The 20,082-nt window shown below is 49.6% G+C and overlaps 1 protein-coding gene across 3 annotated transcripts in view; it reads right to left on the bottom strand.

Moving 5' to 3' along the window:
• Positions 1-20,082, bottom strand: part of EVC2 (EvC ciliary complex subunit 2) — a 129,947-nt gene that overhangs the window by 58,324 nt on the left and 51,541 nt on the right. For all 3 annotated transcript variants that reach the window (XM_047798747.1, XM_047798746.1, XM_047798748.1), the window contains one exon: positions 5,219-5,543. In XM_047798747.1, coding sequence (XP_047654703.1) covers positions 5,219-5,543 — 325 coding nt within the window. The remainder of the gene's footprint in view (positions 1-5,218; positions 5,544-20,082) is intronic.

Below are 20,082 nucleotides of genomic sequence, written 5' to 3'. Positions count from 1 at the left end.
TCTCAAAGAAGAAAATTTATAGGGGTGGAAAATTTCAAATCAAACTGCCCGAAAATATTCCACAAAACAGAAACTTCAGTGGATTGTGCTGTTAGGCTCTCAAGCTTGCTTCCATCATCGTTCATTCTTAAGTCCGTTGAAGAGGAAAATGCCAGCAATCAGGCCCAAGTTGAGCTCATTCATGTAAAGAGGGAGGCAGACGCACCCCTGGGACGCCGCACTTCCTGTGTCCGGCGAGAGGGCAGGACGGGCGGGGGCACACCTTCCCTGAGCGCCTGATGCAGCTGCACTTCGAACATCTCATAGGACCCGTGCGCAGGAGGGAGTGCTGGCAGTTCCATGAGCAGAGGCAGAATTCTAAGCAGGCCCCAAGGTTCCCGCCCCCCCCCCCCCGCCCCCGAAATGTCCTACAAATCCCTCCCTTCGGGTGTGGAATAAACTTTGAACACGACGGGACCGTCACTCCGTGACCAGATCATCATGTGGCGAAGGGGCTTGGTGACGTGATGAAGGTCCCTTATCCGTTGCCTCTGAGCAGGTGAGAAAGAAGGCTATCCTGGGTGGGCCTGACTTAGGAGGACCGTCCTCAAAGGGGGACAGGGCCCTTCCTAAAAACAGAAGCGCTCTCTTTCTGGCCTGGAGGAAGCGAGCAGCAAGTAGGAGCTGCCGAAGGGGAAGGGAAGCCCACAGGCCCCGAAGCCTCAGTCCTACAACCACGAGGCAGGAAATTCTGCCAACAACTGGACCAGGGCTCCAAGCTCCAGGGGAGGGAGAACAGCCCAGCTGAGACCATGCTGGCAAGCTCGTAAGACCCCGGCACAGAGAAGCAGCCCTGCCCAAACTCCGGGCCACAGGAACACTGAGATGGTAGAGTCTCTGCTGCTCTAAGCTGCGAAGCGTGTGGCGATTTGGCAAACAAACAATTTACAGGTGAAGAAGTACAAGCTCAAATAAAAGGGAGTTCCCATCGGGACTCAGCAGTAACCAACCCGACGAGCATTCATGAGGACGCGAGTTCCATCCCTGGCCTCAATCAGTGGGTTAAGGATCCAGCGTTGCCGTGAGCTGCAGTGCAGGTCAAAGATGCGGCTGGGATCTGGTGTTGCTGTGGCTGTGGTGTAGGCCAGCGGCTACAGCTCTGATTGGACCCCTAGCCTGGGAACCTCCGTATGCCAAGGGTATGGCCCTAAAAAGCAAAAAAAGAAAAAAGAGAGAGAAACACAAGCTTAGAGAAGCTAAGCATCATTCCCCAGTTCCCGCCAGCACTCAGGAGTGGAGGGAAGGAGTTGAAACCAAACCTTTAGGCTCCAAGTTCTGAAACCACACAGGCAGCAGACAGCGAGACACGCTGCTGAGCAAGTTGGGGGAAGGTGTGTGTGTCTGTGACGGAGGCACAGCGCTCTCAGAGGTCAAGGTCAAGAGGGCATGGAGCGGCGGCTGAGGCCAGGCTGAGCAGAGCCCGGGGAAGGCTGAGCTGCACTGAGGGCAGAGGGAGGGGCTGTACCTCCTCCGGCGGAACGGGATCGAGCGCTTTACCTGTTCTGTCCCCAGAGCCCGGCGTCACCCTCTCCCAACCTGCCAGTGACACACCGCCTGCCTGGCCTCCCATCGCTCACGAAAGCCTATGATGGTGACACAGCCACTTCCCACTTCCAGCTCCGACTGCCGATTTTCGATTTGCCCAGAATCTGGCCCAGAAAGAAGAGTGTTATTTATGGGAGGGCCCCTGCAGCTCAGCAGCCAGCACGGGACAATCCTTGCCCTCGGGAGCTCCCGGTGAGCCTCACAGATAAGAAGAGCAGTGGCCACAGAGCCAAAGCCAGAGCCAAAGCCAGAGCCCTGTGTCTATATTTCCCCGCCGCCGCCAGGCCCCAGCCACATCTCCAGGAGCCATCCAAGAAAACACCACCATTTTCTTTAAAAATCGATATTACAGAAGGATCGGACTGGACTTTTCTGAGTCACTCTTCCGGAGAGAAGTGCTTATTCACAGCTGACTTTTAAAAAAAAATTTAAAAAATTTTTTTACAGCTGTACTTGTGGCATAGAGAAGTTCCCAGGCTAGGGGTCAAATCAGAGCGGCAGCTGCCAGTCTACACCACAGCCACAGCCAGGCCAGATCCGAGCCACGTCTGAAAACTATACTGCAGCTTGTGGCTACGCTGGTCCTTAACCCACGGATCGAGGCCAGGAATCGAACCCACATCCTCATGTCAGGTTTTCACCTCGCTGAGCCACCACGGGAATTCCAAGATACCGTTCTTTTTGGACAGAATGGAATTTGACAAACCCTAAACCTCAGTTTGTTTCAGATAATGGGAACGAAACATGGGATGAAATCCATCTAACTTCTCACAGTCAGGACAACAAGCAAGCACCCAACACACACACACACACACACACACACACACACACACACACACACACCCTAAAATAAAATGATCTGTCCTTCTTAGAGTAATATTTCTGCCAAAGAATAAGGCAGGAGGCAATAATATGTTTGTGTCATAGTGAAACACTCTGTAAAGTCACTTTTGATGGGAGTCCCCCCATTTCCATGTGTCCTGCCCTCCTAAGGGGGTCCAGAGACTTGCAGAAATGTGTTCACCCCCTGCCCTAGTTTAACCTAAGTCATAAAAAAGATAAGTCTGTATAAAGCAAAGGTTTATACTGAAATCCAAGGACAGAAATGGGGGCGTGGCCGAGTGTCCAGGCTCAGATGCCCACCAGGACCCCAATAAACAGGCTGAACGAATGTTTGTTTGCTGTCGAGTGGTGGGATGGGTTTCAATTTTTTTCTGGGTTTTGCTTTTTATGCTTTGGAGCTGGAGTTGACCAGCCTGTCCGTAAAGGGCCAGATAAATATGTTCGCTTTTGCAGGACACATCCGGTCTCTGTCACATATTCTTTTTGGTTGTTTTGCTGTGTTTTGCTGTTTTTTTAAAACAATCCTTTAAAAAGGTAAAAATCATTCTCAACTCAAGGGCCAGACACAAACGGGCCAGGCATGGAACGCATGGGTCCTAGCTGGCTGATCTCTGCTTTTGAGTACTTTCCAAGCCTCCCTCATTGAGAATGTATTATTTTTACCAGAAAAAAAAAAACAAAAAACAAATTTAGGAACTAAAAGAGAGAGAATGGGATTATTTAGGGGCTGAATCACTGAACAGCCTGGTCAACGCATTCTTCTCGGGGGCCGGGCTTCTCGACCAGTATAGTAAAGGACGGAGATCAGAGAGTGGGGGGCAAACGAGAGGATGGCAGTGGGCTCAGTGGGGACCCCTCCCCAAAACGTTCTAACCCCAGAACCTGGGGATGCGACCATATTTAGAATAAAGGTCTCGGCAGATGTAACTAAGGACCTCATGGGATCATCCTGGATGATTCGAGTGGGTCCTGAGTCAAACCCACTGTGGGGATGAGGCAGCATGAATCACGCCTCTGCTTTACCACCCAGCCCGTGGTCTGACCTCCAGACAGAAGAAGAGGTGACAGGGCCAGGGGTCAAAACTGGAGGGCACAACGGAAACGAATCTGACTAGGAACCATGAGGCCGTGGGTTCGATCCCCGGCCTCGCTCAGTGGGTTAAGGATCCAGCGTTGCCATGAGCTGTGGTGTAGGTTGCAGATGTGGCTCAGATCTGGCGTGGCTGTGGCTGTGGTGTAGGCCGGCGGCTGTAGCTCTGAGTGGACCCTTAGCCTGAGAACCTCCATAGGCTGTGGGTGGCCCTAAAAAGCAAAACAGACAAAACAAACAAAAAACTTGTGTCCTTGCAGCCACAAGCCAAGGAGGGCCTGGAGCCTCTAGAAGCTGGAAGAGGCAATGACGGGCCCTCTCCAAGAGATTTCAGAGGGGACAGGCTGGCCGACACTCTGATTTTGGACTTCTGGCCTCCAGAACCGTGGGAGAATACATTTCTATTGTTTTAAGCCACCAAGTCTGTGGTCCTTTGTGATAGCAGCCACAGAAACCTCACACAGGAGCCCAAGAGAAAATAATCCACACCCTAAAATGAGATGTGTATTGACTGAGGTGAGGGGACCCCAAGTTCAGGGGAGCAGGTGGGGATGAGGCAGCATGAATCACACCTCTGCTTTACCACCCAGCCCGTGGTCTGACCTCAGACGACCATCTGAGAGCCAGGAGCTGCCACCTCGAGACCTCTACTCCCTCCTGGGCAGTTCTGTACACGGCCGCCAGGCTGGGCAATGGAAGGCAGGCGTTCAGAAGCTCGTTCCTACGTAGGCAACAGATGTCCCCAGGATGACGGATTTTCAGAACAGGGTCTGTGGGCTCAAGTCACACGGACTGAACCATCCATGTCATTCACGGAGGAAGGCAGAGATCACGCTGGATTTGGCGTGCAGGGGGCGGCGGGGGACTCAGGCATGATTCCTTTCAAGACAGAAACTGACACTCCTAGAAAGTTGAGAGCTGATCTCCGATCAACAGAGGCCAGCCCTGGGGTGGCCCGAGGGTCCGAACTCCCAGAACCAGAACCAGCACTGTGCCCTGAGCCTCCTGCAGTCCACATCCCTGCTCCTTTCCTGCATTACTCGTCCCAGCCACCCCAGGAGGGGGGCGCCCTTGGCCTTGACTCACAGACTTGCAGAGGCCAGCCAAGGCCTTCCGGAGCAGAGCTGCAACGAACTAGAATGTGGGTCCAGGTCTGTCTGGCTCCCCAGCCTGTGACGGAGGGACCCGTGACCTAGCGAGGTGCAGTCCGGACGGACAAATCTGGGCACTGACATCCCTGAGCCACGCTCCCCTGGACCCCCTCTTCTGTAAATGAAGCCTTTCCACTGTCCACGACCTCCCTCCATGCTGTGAATGTGCCTCTATTATAACGTAGTTGAAGGATGTCACATTTGTCACACTGAGGATCCCTCATTAGACTATGAACTTGGATGCAAGAACCATGTTTCATTTTTCTCTGTACTTTCACTGCCTAGACCAAAAGTGATCTTTCTAAATGATTTCTGGATGGATGGATGGATGGAGGGATGGATGGATGGACAGGTGGATGGGAGAGTGGCAGGTGCATGGATGGATGGGTTGGGGTTGGATGGATGGATGCATGGATGGGTGGCGAATGAATAAACAGACAGGCAGGGTGGTAGGTGGAGAGGATGGATGGACAGATGGGTGGATGGCTAGATGGATGGATAAATGATGAATCCCCAAGAGGAAGGGGAGAGGCAAAGGAAGCCGCCTTACCCTCTCACTGCCACGTTTCAGCACCTCTTCCACTTCCTCCATGGCTGCCATCTCTCTCTGGTACTGGCTCTCTGTCTTCTTTCTTGTGTCCAGGTCACACTCAGCTGTCAAGGCCACCATCTTCCGGTCATACTCCTCTTGTATTTCCTTCTCCAGCCACAGAAACTGCTTTTGGAAAATAGCATCCATCCTCCTCGCTCCTTGAGGGGAGAGGTGGCCACTGCTGGTCAGATTTTTTAGTAGAAGGGCAATGATATCCTTGCTGATTTGGGTTCGACAAGCTTCCAGATCTGAGTCTGCCCGATTCAGGGTTGCAATTTCCAACCTGGGAACCACAAAGGTCAAGACGATTCTATTACATAAAATCACAGCAGAAACCAAAGGTCCCTCAGGGCTCTGAGGTTTTAACTCATTTGTAGATAAAGTCTTTCTTTTTTCCCCCTTCTTCCTTTTTTTCCTCTCTTCCACTCCATCCAGTTATTGAAGGACAGTGACTAAATTAGCAGAATCTTGTTTAGTACATTTGCAGGGTACCATGCTGGAAACTACAAGGAATATAACAAATACAAGACACGGTCTTTGTCAATAAGCAACAAGTCAACAACAACAAGACCGGGAGAAAAATGGCTAAATACATGGAGGATTTGAAAATTACGTTTATTTTACTTTTTTCTGATTAAAAATGAATGTATGGGTGCATCAACCACATGAAATGTGGTACCCCGGACAGAAGCCTGGAAAAGAAAAAGGACATTAGATAAAAATAAGGAAATCTGACTAGAGTATGCAGTGTGCGTTAAGGATCAGGCTGTGGCACAGGTCACAGCTGCGGCTTGGATCTGATCCCTGGCCCTGGGAACTCCACGTACCTTAGGGGGGCCAAATAAAAGAGAAAAATACAGTCGTGTGGTTCCCAGTGTAACCACAACCCAACTTTGCAAACGGTCAATAGGCACCAATCTTGTTTTAGTTACTCCCTTCGACGTCTGGGTATAGTCCCCAGTTTCTTTGCTCTCACCGTGCTTCGGGCACACGGACTCGCACTAACAATTTTAGTATGTGCATTGCAATTGTTACCTAGATCCATATCACTAGGGGCTGAAAAATCACTCTTTCTCATTCTTTTGTTGTTGTTGTTGTTGTTTTAGGGCCGCACCTGCAGCATATGGAGGTTCCCAGGCTAGGGGTCCAATCGGAGCTGCAGCCTCCAGCCTACGCCACAGCCATAGCAACGCGGGATCCTTAACCCCGAGTGTGGCCAGGGATCGAACCCGTGTCCTTATGGATGTTAGTTGGGTTTGTTACGGCTGAGCCACAACAGGACCTCCTAATTCTATCGTTTCTTCTGCATTTTTTCAGCTGGGATTCTTCAAAAAGAAGACCTTTCTCTCCTTAGTAATGCAGTTCCTTGACATAAAGCTCACTGAGAGTACAGATGTTTGATTCTTTGCGAATTAAAGAGGCGGTGTCATAGCACCCTCCAATGGTAACAAATGACTTTGGGTCTGTTCACTGGCGTATCTGCCTGTCTCATTCTGGAATGAGCAAAAGGTTCATAAAACGTTTCCCAGCTCCTTGAGAACCTGAGCTGGAGACCATTGCTTCGGCTCGCCTTTACCTGAACACCTCCTAAGGGCAAGAACACCGAATCCGTTCCTAGGCAACGGGGCTTACGGCAAAAACGGCACCTGATTGGCAAAGGACTTGATTCTCCACCGCGCAAGGGAGACCATCCTCGGGAGTAACGGTTCAGGGTGAAAAGAGGTAAGAGGTGGGAGATGCACGGTGTGGAGTCTGGCGCGTTACTGGTTCTGCGTAACAGCAGCCTCCCCAGTCTTTTCCAGTCCCTCTCCCAGGACACTGGCTGCGGAAGAGGGCCAGTCCTCGTGCTCACCCTGGGAACACAAGCTCATAGGGTCGTCATCACATTCACGCTCATCCCCACGGATAAACTCTCAGAAGTGGCCACAGGAAAAAACTGCCGGGGTGTGCCAGAGCCACAAAAGAAAGGGAGACGTCCCTTTAAAGCAATTAAAATACCACGCAATTAATGAAGCTAACTATCCTCTCTTAATTTCCCAAATGAGCACGGAAGAAGAAAAGGCGTATTAAGAATGCACAGTTTGCAAAGAGGACTGGATCCACTGGCGAAATCCTTGTCACCCCCTATTGCATTTTTCGTTACTTAGACAACAATGAAATAGACATATTTTCTAAATCCCCCCCAAATTCCCTAATGCCTCCAGGGGACAGACATTTTGAGTTATACCCAAATGGGCTAAGATTCTTTTCTTCTTTTTATGTTTTTTGGGCGGGCGGGGGGAGGGCAAATGGGCTGGGCTTCTTTTTATTTATTTTTTGGCTACACCTGTGGCATGCGTAAATTCCAGGGCCAGGGATCAAATCAGAGCCACTGTCGGGAACTGAGCCACAGAGGCGACAATGCTGGATCCTTAACCCACTGAGCCACCCTTGGCTGGGAAGCTTAAATTTCTTTTTTTTTTTTTTGGTCTTTTGCCTTTTTTGTTGTTGTTGCTATTTCTTGGGCCGCTCCTGCGGCACATGGAGGTTCCCAGGCTAGGGGTTGAATCGGAGCTGTAGCCACCGGCCTACGCCAGAGCCACAGCAACGCGGGATCCGAGCCGCGTCTGGAACCTACACCACAGCTCACGGCAATGCCGGATCGTTAGCCCACTGAGCAAGGGCAGGTATCGAACCCGCAACCTCATGGTTCCTAGTCAGATTCGTTAACCACTGCGCCACGACGGGAACTCCTTTTTTTTTTTTTGTCTTTTGTCTTTTGTCTTTTTTGTTGTTGTTGTTGCTAAAGCTTAAATTTCTTTACTGCTTCGACAAGGTGGTAAAGTTAGCAAGATTCAAACGCTATATTCCCAGAGAACATTCATATTTTTCCGGCGACAAGAACGTCATCTTGCCACCGCACTTCAGAGCGGAAGGTATTTTCTCGGGCCAGTTCTGCTGCAGATACAACTCAGGCAAGGAAGCGCCCTCTTGTAAATAAGTGACTTCGTCACATGGGGGTCAGAACCACGCCCAACCCAGAGGAAGCACTGCAGAAACATAAACCATTAAAATGTACTTGGAGGCTTGACCGCGATAACATCTTTTTAAAAGAAACAGCACAGCTTAAATTACCCAAGAGCTGACCAATACTCTGGTCAGCTACTGAGGATGAAAAGGAGAGGGAACGACATGCGGGTCGTTTTCCTTGTTTATTTCCTATAAAAATTAGTCACATTCTCACCAAATGGCAAGCATGGGGTTCGAACGAACCTAGGGTAAGATTTGATGCACAAGGCGGTAAGCAGGCGTTCTCCTGAATGTGAAAGAGAACTCGTTACCACGGAGGATTGTTAATTGCAGAAGGAAAACCCAGGAACCATGGCCATTTTCCACAGTACAAATCCAGCATCTTCAAGCTGGCTGGTGCAAGCATCACAGACCCACCAAAACCAACTGAGTTTCAGAGAAACCGAAATTTTCCTCCTAGGAGCCCATTTCCATGGCATCTTACTGCAGTAAGACTCATATTTAGACCAGTGTGAGGGAATTCAGGGGAAAAAAAATCCCTTCTGGGTATCTTCACTGTCCACATTCAAATGAGAGATTAAATCAGAATAAAAATGATTTCGGAGTTCCCACTGCGGCGCGGCAGAAACAAACCCGACTAGTATCCATGAGGACGTGGGCTGGATCCCTACCTCCCTCAGTGGGTTAAGGAGCCAGCGTTGCCAGGAGCTGTGGTGTAGGTTGCAGACGCAGCTTGGATCCTGCACTGCGGTGGCTGTGGCGTTGGCTGGCAGCTGTAGCTCCGATTCCACCCCTAGCCTGGGAGCTTCCATACACCAGGGATGTGGCCCTAAAAAACATAAAAGAACATAAAAATGATCGCTGCATGTGAGCGAAACATCAGTTAAAGTTATGATCAACTAAGTTTTTCAGTTTGGTAGCACCTCAAATAGATTGTCAAGTACAAGGCCAGCAGTTTCCATCCTTGTCTGGGACCATTTTCCTCTTAAAGACCTCTTGCTTCAGATGGAGCCCTTCCACTCCAGGCTTGAGCTGCCCCTGCGAGGAACCAGGAGGCAAACAGAGGCTCGTGGCCATTTCCTCCCCTCCAGATCCCCACCCCCTCCCCACCCCACTGTGGCCAGACCCCAGCAGGGCAGCCAGCTCTGGGACAGGCAAAAATGAGAAGGCAGAGTTCCTCTCTCCCCTCTTCAAATCCTCCCCGAACTTTCTTCCCAGCTCCCTCTCAGGCGCGTGTTGAAGATCTTCACCCAGAAGGTGGCATGTCATCAAGTCTGGAAGCATCATGAGCCTGGGAGTCGGCCAGCTGAGGCTGCAATCGCAGCATCAGCCCCCAAGCACGGGGTGACGGTCTCTGAGCCTCGTTTCCCAGTTGGTTCATGAGCATATTAACCAGTGTCCAAAGGTCACTGAAAGGATGAATACTGCCTTTTACGCAGAGGCTTTGTTTTCATAGCTTTCCGGATATCAAGCCATTTAACCCCCGTGATGACTTTACAAGGTAGGTGAAGAAACAGAGGCACAGAAAAATTAAAGGACCCTGTTGAAACTCACATAGCTAGTAGGTGGCAGAACTGGGGTCAGAAGCCATGACACATGGCTCCAGAGTCCTGGCTCGACCCTCTGTCCCACCACCTCGCACGAACACACACACAGCACTGTGCCTGTGCCCAGCACAAAACGGATGCCAGAAAACGTTACTTTGCATTGTTTTCGCTGTGGTTATGGTCGCCCGTCTTCCTTGGTAGCTTTCTTTATGGCAAAGAAACTGTGGAGGAAACATAACCCTATGGGTAGATGGGTGGATAGAGGCGAATTCCAGGTAAACAGGTAGATTACACTTGAATTTCTTTTTTGGAAAGATAGATTTTGCTCTCCCTGGAGATTAGAGGAAGGTGATAGGAAAGCAACTGTAAGACGGAACATTCCAAGACAGCTTTAAAAACGAGATAAACCTTGGATGTCAGCCAAGTCATCTTTCTAACCAACGCTCAGGCTTCTGCAGTATCTTTCCTGCCAGAGTCACCCTGCCTCCGCCTCGCACACCCACGGAGCACCGTGGGCGCTAACTGCCTCTCCCGGCCGCCCTTCCCTCGTGAGAGTGAGAGCGCTCAGACAGGCAGAAAGGGCTTCTTCCTCATCAGCTAAAAGCCACCGTCCTCAGATGTCTATTGCTGTCCCAAGGTCACCGCCTCCACGAGGACCTTACAGGTATCTGGCAATTGTGGTCACAGGTGCACAAACCATCTCCAATCCTGGGCTGATGACAGGGGTTTACCAAAAGCAACAGGAATCTGACAAAGGCTTTTCTGCAACAAGTGCCCCCGTCGGGGTTGGTGAAAAGAACCCCCCGGCCCCCGACTGGTGTGCGCAGAATGGACTGGGGTCCAGGATGGACTGACGGTCATGCGGGCGGCAGAGAAGAAGTGGGAACGGCCAGGACTCGGGTGGTGAGGCTGAGATGGAAGGAGGTGAGAGCTCTGGGAGTGGGGAGGTCCTGAGAGGGGGTGACACTCTGCTGGGACGACGCCCACAATCCACCCGGCTGTCTGCTGGCTCCCGTGGGACTCTGAACGGGGATTCCTGCTTAAAGACAAAGAGAGCCTTTCAAAGACAAGCTGCCCACACTGAAGACTCACTGGTTTCCTCAAGCTGCTATAACAAAGTGTCTGTCACAAGCCAGGTGACTCCGGACAACGGAAATGCACTGTCACAGCCCCGGTGGCCAGACGTCTGGATCCCGAGGCAGGAAGCTCTGTAGGGGGGTGAAGGCCCTCAGGAGCCCCCGTCAGCCGGTGAGGCTTGGAGCTGCAGATGAAGGGCCCGGAGAAGAGGGACAGAGGACTGGAAGTTTGTGGTTCTACACGGGGCACCTTGTGACTCAGCCCAGAACTGACCAGAGGATGCATGGTTTGGGCATACAGCTCTCCAGCAGAAGTCCTCAAACGATTAGGCATCAGAAAGAGCAGAATGCGGAACTCCTGTTGTGGCTTAGCGGCAACGAACCCAAGCAGTTCCATGAGGACATGGGTTCTATCCCCGACCTTGCTTAGTGGGTTAAGGATCTGGCGTTGCTGTGGCTGTGGTGTAGGCCAGCAGCTGCAGCTCCAATTTGACCCCTAGCCTGGGAACTTCCATAATGCCATAGGTGCCCTAAAAAGACAAAAGAAAAAAAAAAAAGGAAAAGTATGAGCAGAATGACTTCAAGTCCTGTTAAAATGCAGATTCCCAGACGAAGCTCAGATTCTGATTCAGAAGGAATGGATGAAGGCGCTGTGTTGGTTTCCTGGGGCTGCCTGGACAAAGTACCACCAACTGGGTGGCTTAAAACAACAGGAACTTACTGTCTCCTAGTTCTGGAGGTCCGAAGTCCAAAGTCAAGGTGTCTACAGGGTCGCTTCCTTCTGAGACCAGGAGGGGGAACTGGTTCCATGCCGCTCTCCCGGCTTCTGGAGCTGCCGGCAAGCCTTGGTGCCCCAGGGCTTGTGGAGGCATTGCTTCAGTCTCCTCTGTCTTCACGGGATCTTCTGTTTCTGTGGCCAAATTCCCCTTTTCTTATAAGTGTATCAGTCTTAGTGGCATAGTAACCTTAATTACATCTGCAAAGAGTCTGATTCCCAATAAAATCATACTGGGGTTAGGACTCAATGTATCTTTTTGGGAGGACAAATTTCAAGCCCTAACAGCAACCTCCCAAAACCCAAAGTCCCTCAGTGTCAATGAGACACCCAGGGAGAGATGGGCTGACCATCCGCTGGGCGGACCAGAGAGGATGAAGCAGGGGGGACCCTAGGATCCTTTCCCTCCACGGCCTCCACCTGCCTCTGGTCTGCAGGACTTTAGCCATAGAATAAAATTAATCAGAGATGTGAGGACAGGCAGAAGCAAAGGAAAACAGTCAAACAAGACCAAACCACAGTTTAGTCATTAGACAAAGTCAAGGACCTTCGGCTCCTCCTCATGGGCCCTGGAACCACGTCCTGTGAGCTGCCTTGTAGACACAGAAACCCCACCAGGTGGAAGAAGTTAACGTCCAAAACTCACTTCCAATCTTTCCCTCCAAACGCAATCCTGCCCTCTTTCCTCTTCTTAGGAAAACGCACCTCATTCTCCCGGTTGGTCAGCCTGAAATTTCGGCATCATCCCCGAGGGCTCTCTCTCCCTCCAACCCCACCCCCAACCCATCGGCAGGTCCCAGGTCCTGTGGAGTCACCTGCATTCCTTCCCTGATCTATGTACATATGGAACCTGCAGGATGGATGCTGGACAGACCTACCTCCCGGGCCGTCCGGGCTGAGGAACCTTACACCTTACACCCCCTCCTAACCTCTGCTCTCACATTAACTAACAGCAGAAATAAATACATAAGTAAACACCATACGGTTGGTACATAAACAACTGCTCGATACAGGCTGACTTCGTCTCATCGGGCTTTGGTTTACTGAGCTTTGCAGATGCTGTGTTTTGTTTTCATCAGTTGAAGGTTTGAGGCCACCCTGCGTTGAGCGAGTCCACTGGCACCATTTTTCTAATACCACAGGCTCACTTCCTGTCTCTGAGTCACATTTTGGCAATTCTTGCAATATGTCAACCTTTTTCCTCATCAGTATATTTGTTGTGCTGATCTATGATCAGTGATCTCAGATGACACCACCGTACTTGTTTGGGGCTCCATGAACGACACCCATGCAAGATGGCAAGCCTAACCCATAAATCCGGTGGGTGGGTGTGCATTCTGACTGCTCCACCCACTGGCCACCCCCTCATCTTTCTCCCTCTCCCCAGGCCCCTCTGTTCCCTGAGACACAATAACATCGAAAGGAGGCCAATTAATAACCCCCCGGTGGCCTCTAACTGTTCAAGTAAAAAAAAGTTACACACCTGTCACTGTCAGTCAAAACCATTTTTAGCAATAAAGTTCTTTTTGTTATTGGGTATTTTTTAGGGCCATACCCTTGGCATATGGAAGTTCCTGGGCCAGGGATTGAATCTGAGCTGCAGCTTCAACCTAGGCTGCCGCTGCAGTGACACTGGATCCTTTATCGCACTGCCCTGGGGCAAGGATCAAACCTGCGCATTGCCAGCAACCTGAGCGGCTGCAGCTGGATTCTTAACCCATGCACCACAGTGGGAACTCAAGCAATAACGTATTTTAAAATTAAGGTCTGTACATTGTTTTCTCAGACATAAAGCTATTGCACATTTAAGAGACTACAGTATAAGGTAAACATAATTTTTATATACACAGGGAAACCCAAAAATTGATGTGACTCACTTTATTGCAATACCTGGAAGGGAGCTCGCAGTATCTCCCAGGTGTGCCTGGACATGCATTTAAAAACTTCAATTGTACGATACCCTTCAAACACCCACTTGGTACAAAACCTAATCCTGAGGCAGTTTAGAAGGTGATGTTGGCAGCATCAAAAGACAATAATAAGCTTCCTTTTGCTAACAGAGGAAACACACAGAGGCCTGGACTTCCTTTCTTCTCTTATTTTTCTTCGCCTCTCTAGAAAAACCTAAGCTCCGTCTTTAAAAAGCTGCTACGTCAATCAAACAGTGGATCTGAAAGCACTCAGGCTTGGGGCCAAACCCATTACCACTTGTGCGACCCCAGGCAAAACCTCTAAAGCTTCTGGAACATCGGCTTCCTTTGTTAGAGCTGCTGTGAGAATTAAGTCAGATCAGGGGCAGGAGGTGCTTGGTGGCCTGGGAGGCTAGAGCTAGGCCGGAGCTGAAACTCTGTGGGCACCCCAGGCTTCCAGAAGCTTCCAGGACCGGCTGGTGGTGGCCAGTTCCTGCTTTCTCTGGTCCCTGCACCCCCGGGGGGCTCGCCCACCTCCATCAGGACAAGGGTCAGGGAGCCTGATGCAAATGAAAGGGAATATTCCTGCCTCCAACCCTCTCTGTACGAGGCAGCCTATGAATAAACAACGTCGAAGATAAACAGCCAAGGAACCAAGGAAATGCTCTCTGTCGAAAATAAATCAGCAGGACAGGGCAGAGTTACGGCTCTGATGCGTCTCAGAAATGAGGCAGCGACCCAGTCACCAAATGGCGTGTTGAGAATCTCAGCGGAACCTCATGCAAGAATTTCAAATGGGAGACATTATTTACTGGAGAAAATGCTATTTTTAGTGGGGAGACGCTCACAGATGCCCATGCATACTAAGCCCCTGACATTCTGAGTGACATTTTCTTGCTGGGAGTTTCTAAGCCTGACAGATGTCAAGATGGAAAGATTAAAAGTAATTAGTAATGCCACATTTTTTTTTTTTTTTTGGTCTTTTGAGGGCCATACCCACCGGCATATGGAGGTTCCCAGGCTAGGGTTCAAATCCGAGCTGCAGCTGCCGGCCTGCAGCAACCACAGCCACAGCAACACAGTGGATCCTTACCCCACTGAGCGAGGCCGGGGATAGAACCCGTATCCTCATGGATCCTAGCTGGGCTCCTTACCGCTGAGCCATAACGGGAACTCCACTACTGTTTTTTAAAAAATAATCACAGAATGGTCCCAGAATGAGCATCTAACCACAGTGCCTGAAACAGAACTGACATTCAGTACACACAGAATATCAGGATTGGGGAACGCCCACATCCTTGTTATATTCACGCAACTAGGGCCAGCAAACGGCAGCAGCTGAGAATCGTTTCATAAAACACAGGGAGACAGGGAAAACCGTGCTTTTCATAGGTGATCACGTCTTGGATCTAAAGCGCAGCCAGGACGACCAATCCTTTCCCACTTCATAGTTCTCATTCGTCAGGCTGGAAGGCGACAGCGTAGGAGCCACTTGCAAATTACGTATCGTGGCACTGATGACACAAAACAACTCATTTCATGCTGCTTCTCATTTTCGACTTCTGGGAGAAAACAGACTTTGAAGCTACAAAATACTTTGATAACCACTTGCTCCTACCCCTTCATATAATGAGAGAGATTTACGCATCCGTGCCAGTCCCCGCCCCCGTCTCCCCCGTGCCTGTCCTTCTCCTCGGTCCTCTCGGACAGTGTGGTGATTTTTAATTTGCCACTCTTGGCATGATGATTCGAGAGCAAAGCTAAAATGAAGGATCACATCGGAATGGATGCGCAACACTGATGCCCAAAAAGGGATGAACAGGCCCGATCCCCAGATACAGCCAGGCAGGCCGGAGCTCATGAAGCTGGGAAGCAGCCCCTTTCAAGCAGGAGGAAGGCGCCTCTCTGATCAGAACATCCGCTTGGCCCACCGAGTACTGTGAGTCAGTCACGGCAGAGCGCTCCTCTCGGGCCAATAAGCAGCCCCTCTAAAGATGAGGAGGCCACACTCTGTTCCTGGTTCTATCTTGGGGCCACCCCTACTGGCCACCAGGTTCCCAGGAGACACCATCACACTGCTGCTTGATCGTGCCTCTGAGGTCCCCTCCCCCACCCCACATCCTTGGCCGCAGCTCCTCTCTGAAGGACCTGGGTGACGGTATCGGATGCACGTTTCCAGAGTTGTTGTACAGATGCTGAAACCACCCTCAAATGGAAGACATTACCTACCTAATGACCATGTACTCAGCACCCCCCAGACCTACTGGCGTCTAAGGACTGAGCACGTGAACCCCTGTGACTCCAGCATCAACCAGTCAGAACTGTGCATGAGCTGGTCACATACCCTGGGACGTCCCTTCCTCATCTGGCCTTTAAAATGCTTTGCCAGGGTTACGGATGCAAACTATTGCTTTTGGAATGGATTTACAATGAGCTCCTGCTGTATTGCACCGAGAACTATGTCTAGATACTTACAACGCAGCACGACAATGGGAGAAAAAATTATGTATACATGTATGTGTAACTGGGTCCCCATGCTGTACAGTGGGGGAAAAAAAAAAAAGTGTGTTGGGGGAAATAACAATAAAAGATAAATTTAAAAAAAAATTTAAAAATAAAAAATGCAATAAAATGCTTTGCTGAAACCCCTTCAGGGAGCTTGGACTTCTGAGCACTAGCGGCCCTGGACTCCTCGCCTGGAGCTCTGCACTAAACGCTGCCTTTCCTCCTGCACGACCTGGTGCCAGTAGCTTGGCTTGACTGCACAGGGGCAAATGGGCCTGAAGCTGGTCCAGTAACAGCTCTGCCCGTTTCCCTTGCTCTCCGCAATGTTCTTAAGACTCAGGAGGGCTCAGCCTCTGAACGCTTGTCTTCAGGATCTGCTCATCTCCCTTTAATCAGACCCGGGCTCAGACACAACACTGTAGCGAGGTCTCCACCATCACATCGTTACACTATATCCCGGGGCAGCAGGATGGCTCCTCCAGACGACAGATGAGGAAACCGAGGCTCAGAGAATCTGTGCGAAGTACCACGTGCCCGACATTAAATACTGAGAAAGCTCAAGCCCTGTTCTGTCACTTACTAGACGTGTGACTATGGATACAGCTCTTTACTGAGCCGAGCATCAGATTCTTCAGCTACAAATTACTGAAAAGAAGATGCTCTAAAGAGCATCTGTCTGAGGACCAAATTATAAGCAAGGCTTGGGGAGGAGATTGTACACTTCGATGCGCCACACAAATATGAGTTACCGCACAAACACACAAGGCATCCAGCTTATCAGCAGGGTGATGACACCAAATTCACAGAAATTACTCCTCAGTGGGAAGTGAGCAGATAAAGCCATGTCTCTCGGCTCTAGAATCAGAAGCAGCTTGCTGTGCATGGAAGCCCGTCTGAAGGGGTCCCGTGTGGTCCCGTTATTAATCATCAGCAGTATAACAAGGAGGCGAAGAAAATAAAAATAAAAAGCTGAGATAACCAAATGAGAGTCTAATCTCTTCATATGATGTATTTGGCATAAATGCATCTTCCAAAGATCTCTGCCCCAGATTTCAGCACCTAACTGCTGTCCCGAAGGTACACCCCTCTCCTTCCTCTGCTTTCCTGGACATTTCTGCAGCTTCTGGACCTACAGAGCAGCCGGAACTGGTGTGTAGAGTGCTCCCTCCTCTTCCCCTTCAACGTAAATAAATTAACAAACAAACAAAACCCAGAACCCTAGGGGGTCATCTGAGATATCCCCCCTCCCCTGTAGTGTTCAAACACACACACAGTCATGTAACCGTGAATTACCAAGTTCTGTAGGCTCTTCCCACTTAACCCTCTCCTTCTCCGCGAGGCTACTGTCCCCCCCACATCACACCTCAGTGTCTCGGACAACGGTCTCCCTCACGCTCCCCGCTAAGCCCTTCTCCATTTGCATTCAGAGGCGTCTTCTAAGACACAAATCTATCTGCATTAAAAAAAAACCCACTGCCTGGGTCTGGCATCCAGAAATCTCTGTGACCTAACTCTTCCTCTCCATCCTAAGCCTTCACTTAAGTAGCTAAACCAAGGCCACCCGGAAGCACAACCCAGATTTCAACCTTGACCTATTCAGGGACCACTATAGGTATTTGCTAAATAAATAAAAATATATGGATGGAGTGGAGAACGTCAGCCGCATGGTGGAACGAGACACTTTCTTTGTCCCCTCTTTCAATCTATAACCAGTAAAACACCCACAACACAAAGAAGGTGCCACTGGCCAAGAGGATGCCAGAGGGTCCCACACATCTGTACATCTATCTAAAGGTAAGTGGACTGGGACACGTAGAAGAGGCAGAACTGGGGGAACAGCAGAGGAGGTACCTGTAGTCTTGGCCCCTCAAGCCAAGACAGATGAGCGAGCGCACAGCCCCAAAGATCCCAGGAGCACCAGCTGACATCCCAGCATCCACAGGGACCATGGCCATAGACACCTGGGAGGCAGTGGCAGTGAAGTCTTGGATCCTGACCCTCCAGCCACTGATGCACCCATGACACTGGCCCTCCAACCCCCACCACCAGCAGCCAAGTCCAAGAAGCTGATGATACAGGATACGCAGAGGTGCCCACCTGACTCCAGTCTCCCCTCACCTCCCTCTTCTCCTGCGGCAGAGCCTGCAATTCTGGGGTTCCCAGACGCAGCAGAAGAGCCCTCAATCCTGGTGCCCCGGGTAGCAAGGCCAGTGACAATGGCAACAGCAAGGTACCCACAAACCCAGAGGCACAAGACGTGATAATGGGGGCGTGGAGCCAACGTCTGATAGAGGCAGAAGAGGAAGGAAAGTGCCAGCTCTTAAATCCAACTAGAGGAAAGTGCCAGCTCTTAAATCCAACTAGAGAAGCAAGCAAGAGATGATCGCTACTTCAAACACACTGGCAGAGGGACAGTTCATCAAGCACCATAGAGAACTACAGTAACGCTGCACCACAAAAAGAAAATGACAGTTCTTCAGCAGTCACAGAATACTGAGATCTCCCTGAGAGAGAATTCAAGAGAGCTGTTGTGAAGAAACTCGGCGAGCTTACAAGAAAACTCAGAGAGGCAGTTCAATGGGCTGAGGAATAAAATTAATGAATAGAAGGACTACTTTACCAAAGAAACTGAAACTCAAAAAAAAAAAAAAAGACTCAAACAGAAATTCTGGAGCTGAAGAACCCATAAGCAAGATAAATAATGCATTAGAAAGCTTTGGAAACAGAGCAGCCCATATGGGGGAGAAAAGTAGCAAGCTCAAAGACAGAAATCTGGAAATGATATGAGTAGAAGAGGAAAGGAAAATAAGATATTAAGAAACTGGGTAATCCAACTCTTTTAGGAAAGGCAGCATTAGGGAAAGGGATCTCCCAGAGAAACGAGGAAGAAAGGAACAGAATTTATTTAAAGAAATAATGACTGAGAATTCAAAAGCCTGAGAAAGTAATTGGATATGCAAATCTATAAAGCCAAGAGAATACCTAATTACCTCCATGCAAAAAGACCTTTTCCAAGACACACTATATTAAAACTGTCAAAAGTCAATGGCAGAGTTCCCACTGCAGCGCAACAGGATCCGTGCTGTCTTGGGAATGCTGGGACATGGGTTCGATCCCCACCTGGCACAGTGGGTTAAAGATATGGCATTGCCACAGCTGCAGCTTAGGTTGCAGCTGCGGCTTAGATCTGAGCCCCGACCAGGGGACTTCATGTCCGCAGGGAGGCCTAAAAAGGAAAAAAATAAAAGTCAATGGCGAGGAAAGAATTTTAAAAGCATGTGGGGAAATAAGGACAGTAACCTACAAAGGAACTACCATTAGGCTATCAGCAGATTTCCCAGCAGATACTTTACAGGCCAGGAGGGAGCAGAATGACATTCTCAAAATACTGAAAGATTAAAAACTGTCACCCAAGCCTACTCTACCCAGCAAGGTTATCGTTCAGAAACGGAGGAGAAATAAAGACTTTCTCAGACAAAAGCTGAGGGAGTTCATCCACACCAGACCTATCTTACGAGAAATGCTCAAAGGAGCTCTCCTATCAGAAACAGAAAGGCAAAACCCCCCAAATCTTTGAGTAAGGTGATAAAGAGAATGAGAAAATTGTAACTCTTTACCAGAATAGATTTTAAAACACTTTAGGACAGCATAAAAGTCAAAGGAGGAGAAACAAGCAGAAAAAAGTAATTATAACTACTTCAATTTGGTAACCCACAACATAAAAATGGATAATTTACGAAAACAAAAACACAAAAGGAGAAGAGGAGAAAGATGGATCCACGCAGGTAAGTGAACATAAGATGCTGTCAGCATAAAAAGGACTATTTCATCCATAACGAGTTTTGTACAAACATCATGGTACCCACAAACCAATATCCAGAACAAAGACATGAAACATAAAAAAGAGGAAACTGAGAAATACATGATGGAAAACCATCAAATCGAAACAGCAGACAGAGACACAAGGGGAAAAAAAAAACAATGGAAATATATTGCCACC

This window comes from Phacochoerus africanus, chromosome 10 (assembly GCF_016906955.1).
Source record: "Phacochoerus africanus isolate WHEZ1 chromosome 10, ROS_Pafr_v1, whole genome shotgun sequence".
Lineage (NCBI taxonomy): Eukaryota > Metazoa > Chordata > Mammalia > Artiodactyla > Suidae > Phacochoerus > Phacochoerus africanus.
Note: the sequence above shows the minus strand (reverse complement) of the source record. Positions and strands in the feature narration are given on the sequence as shown.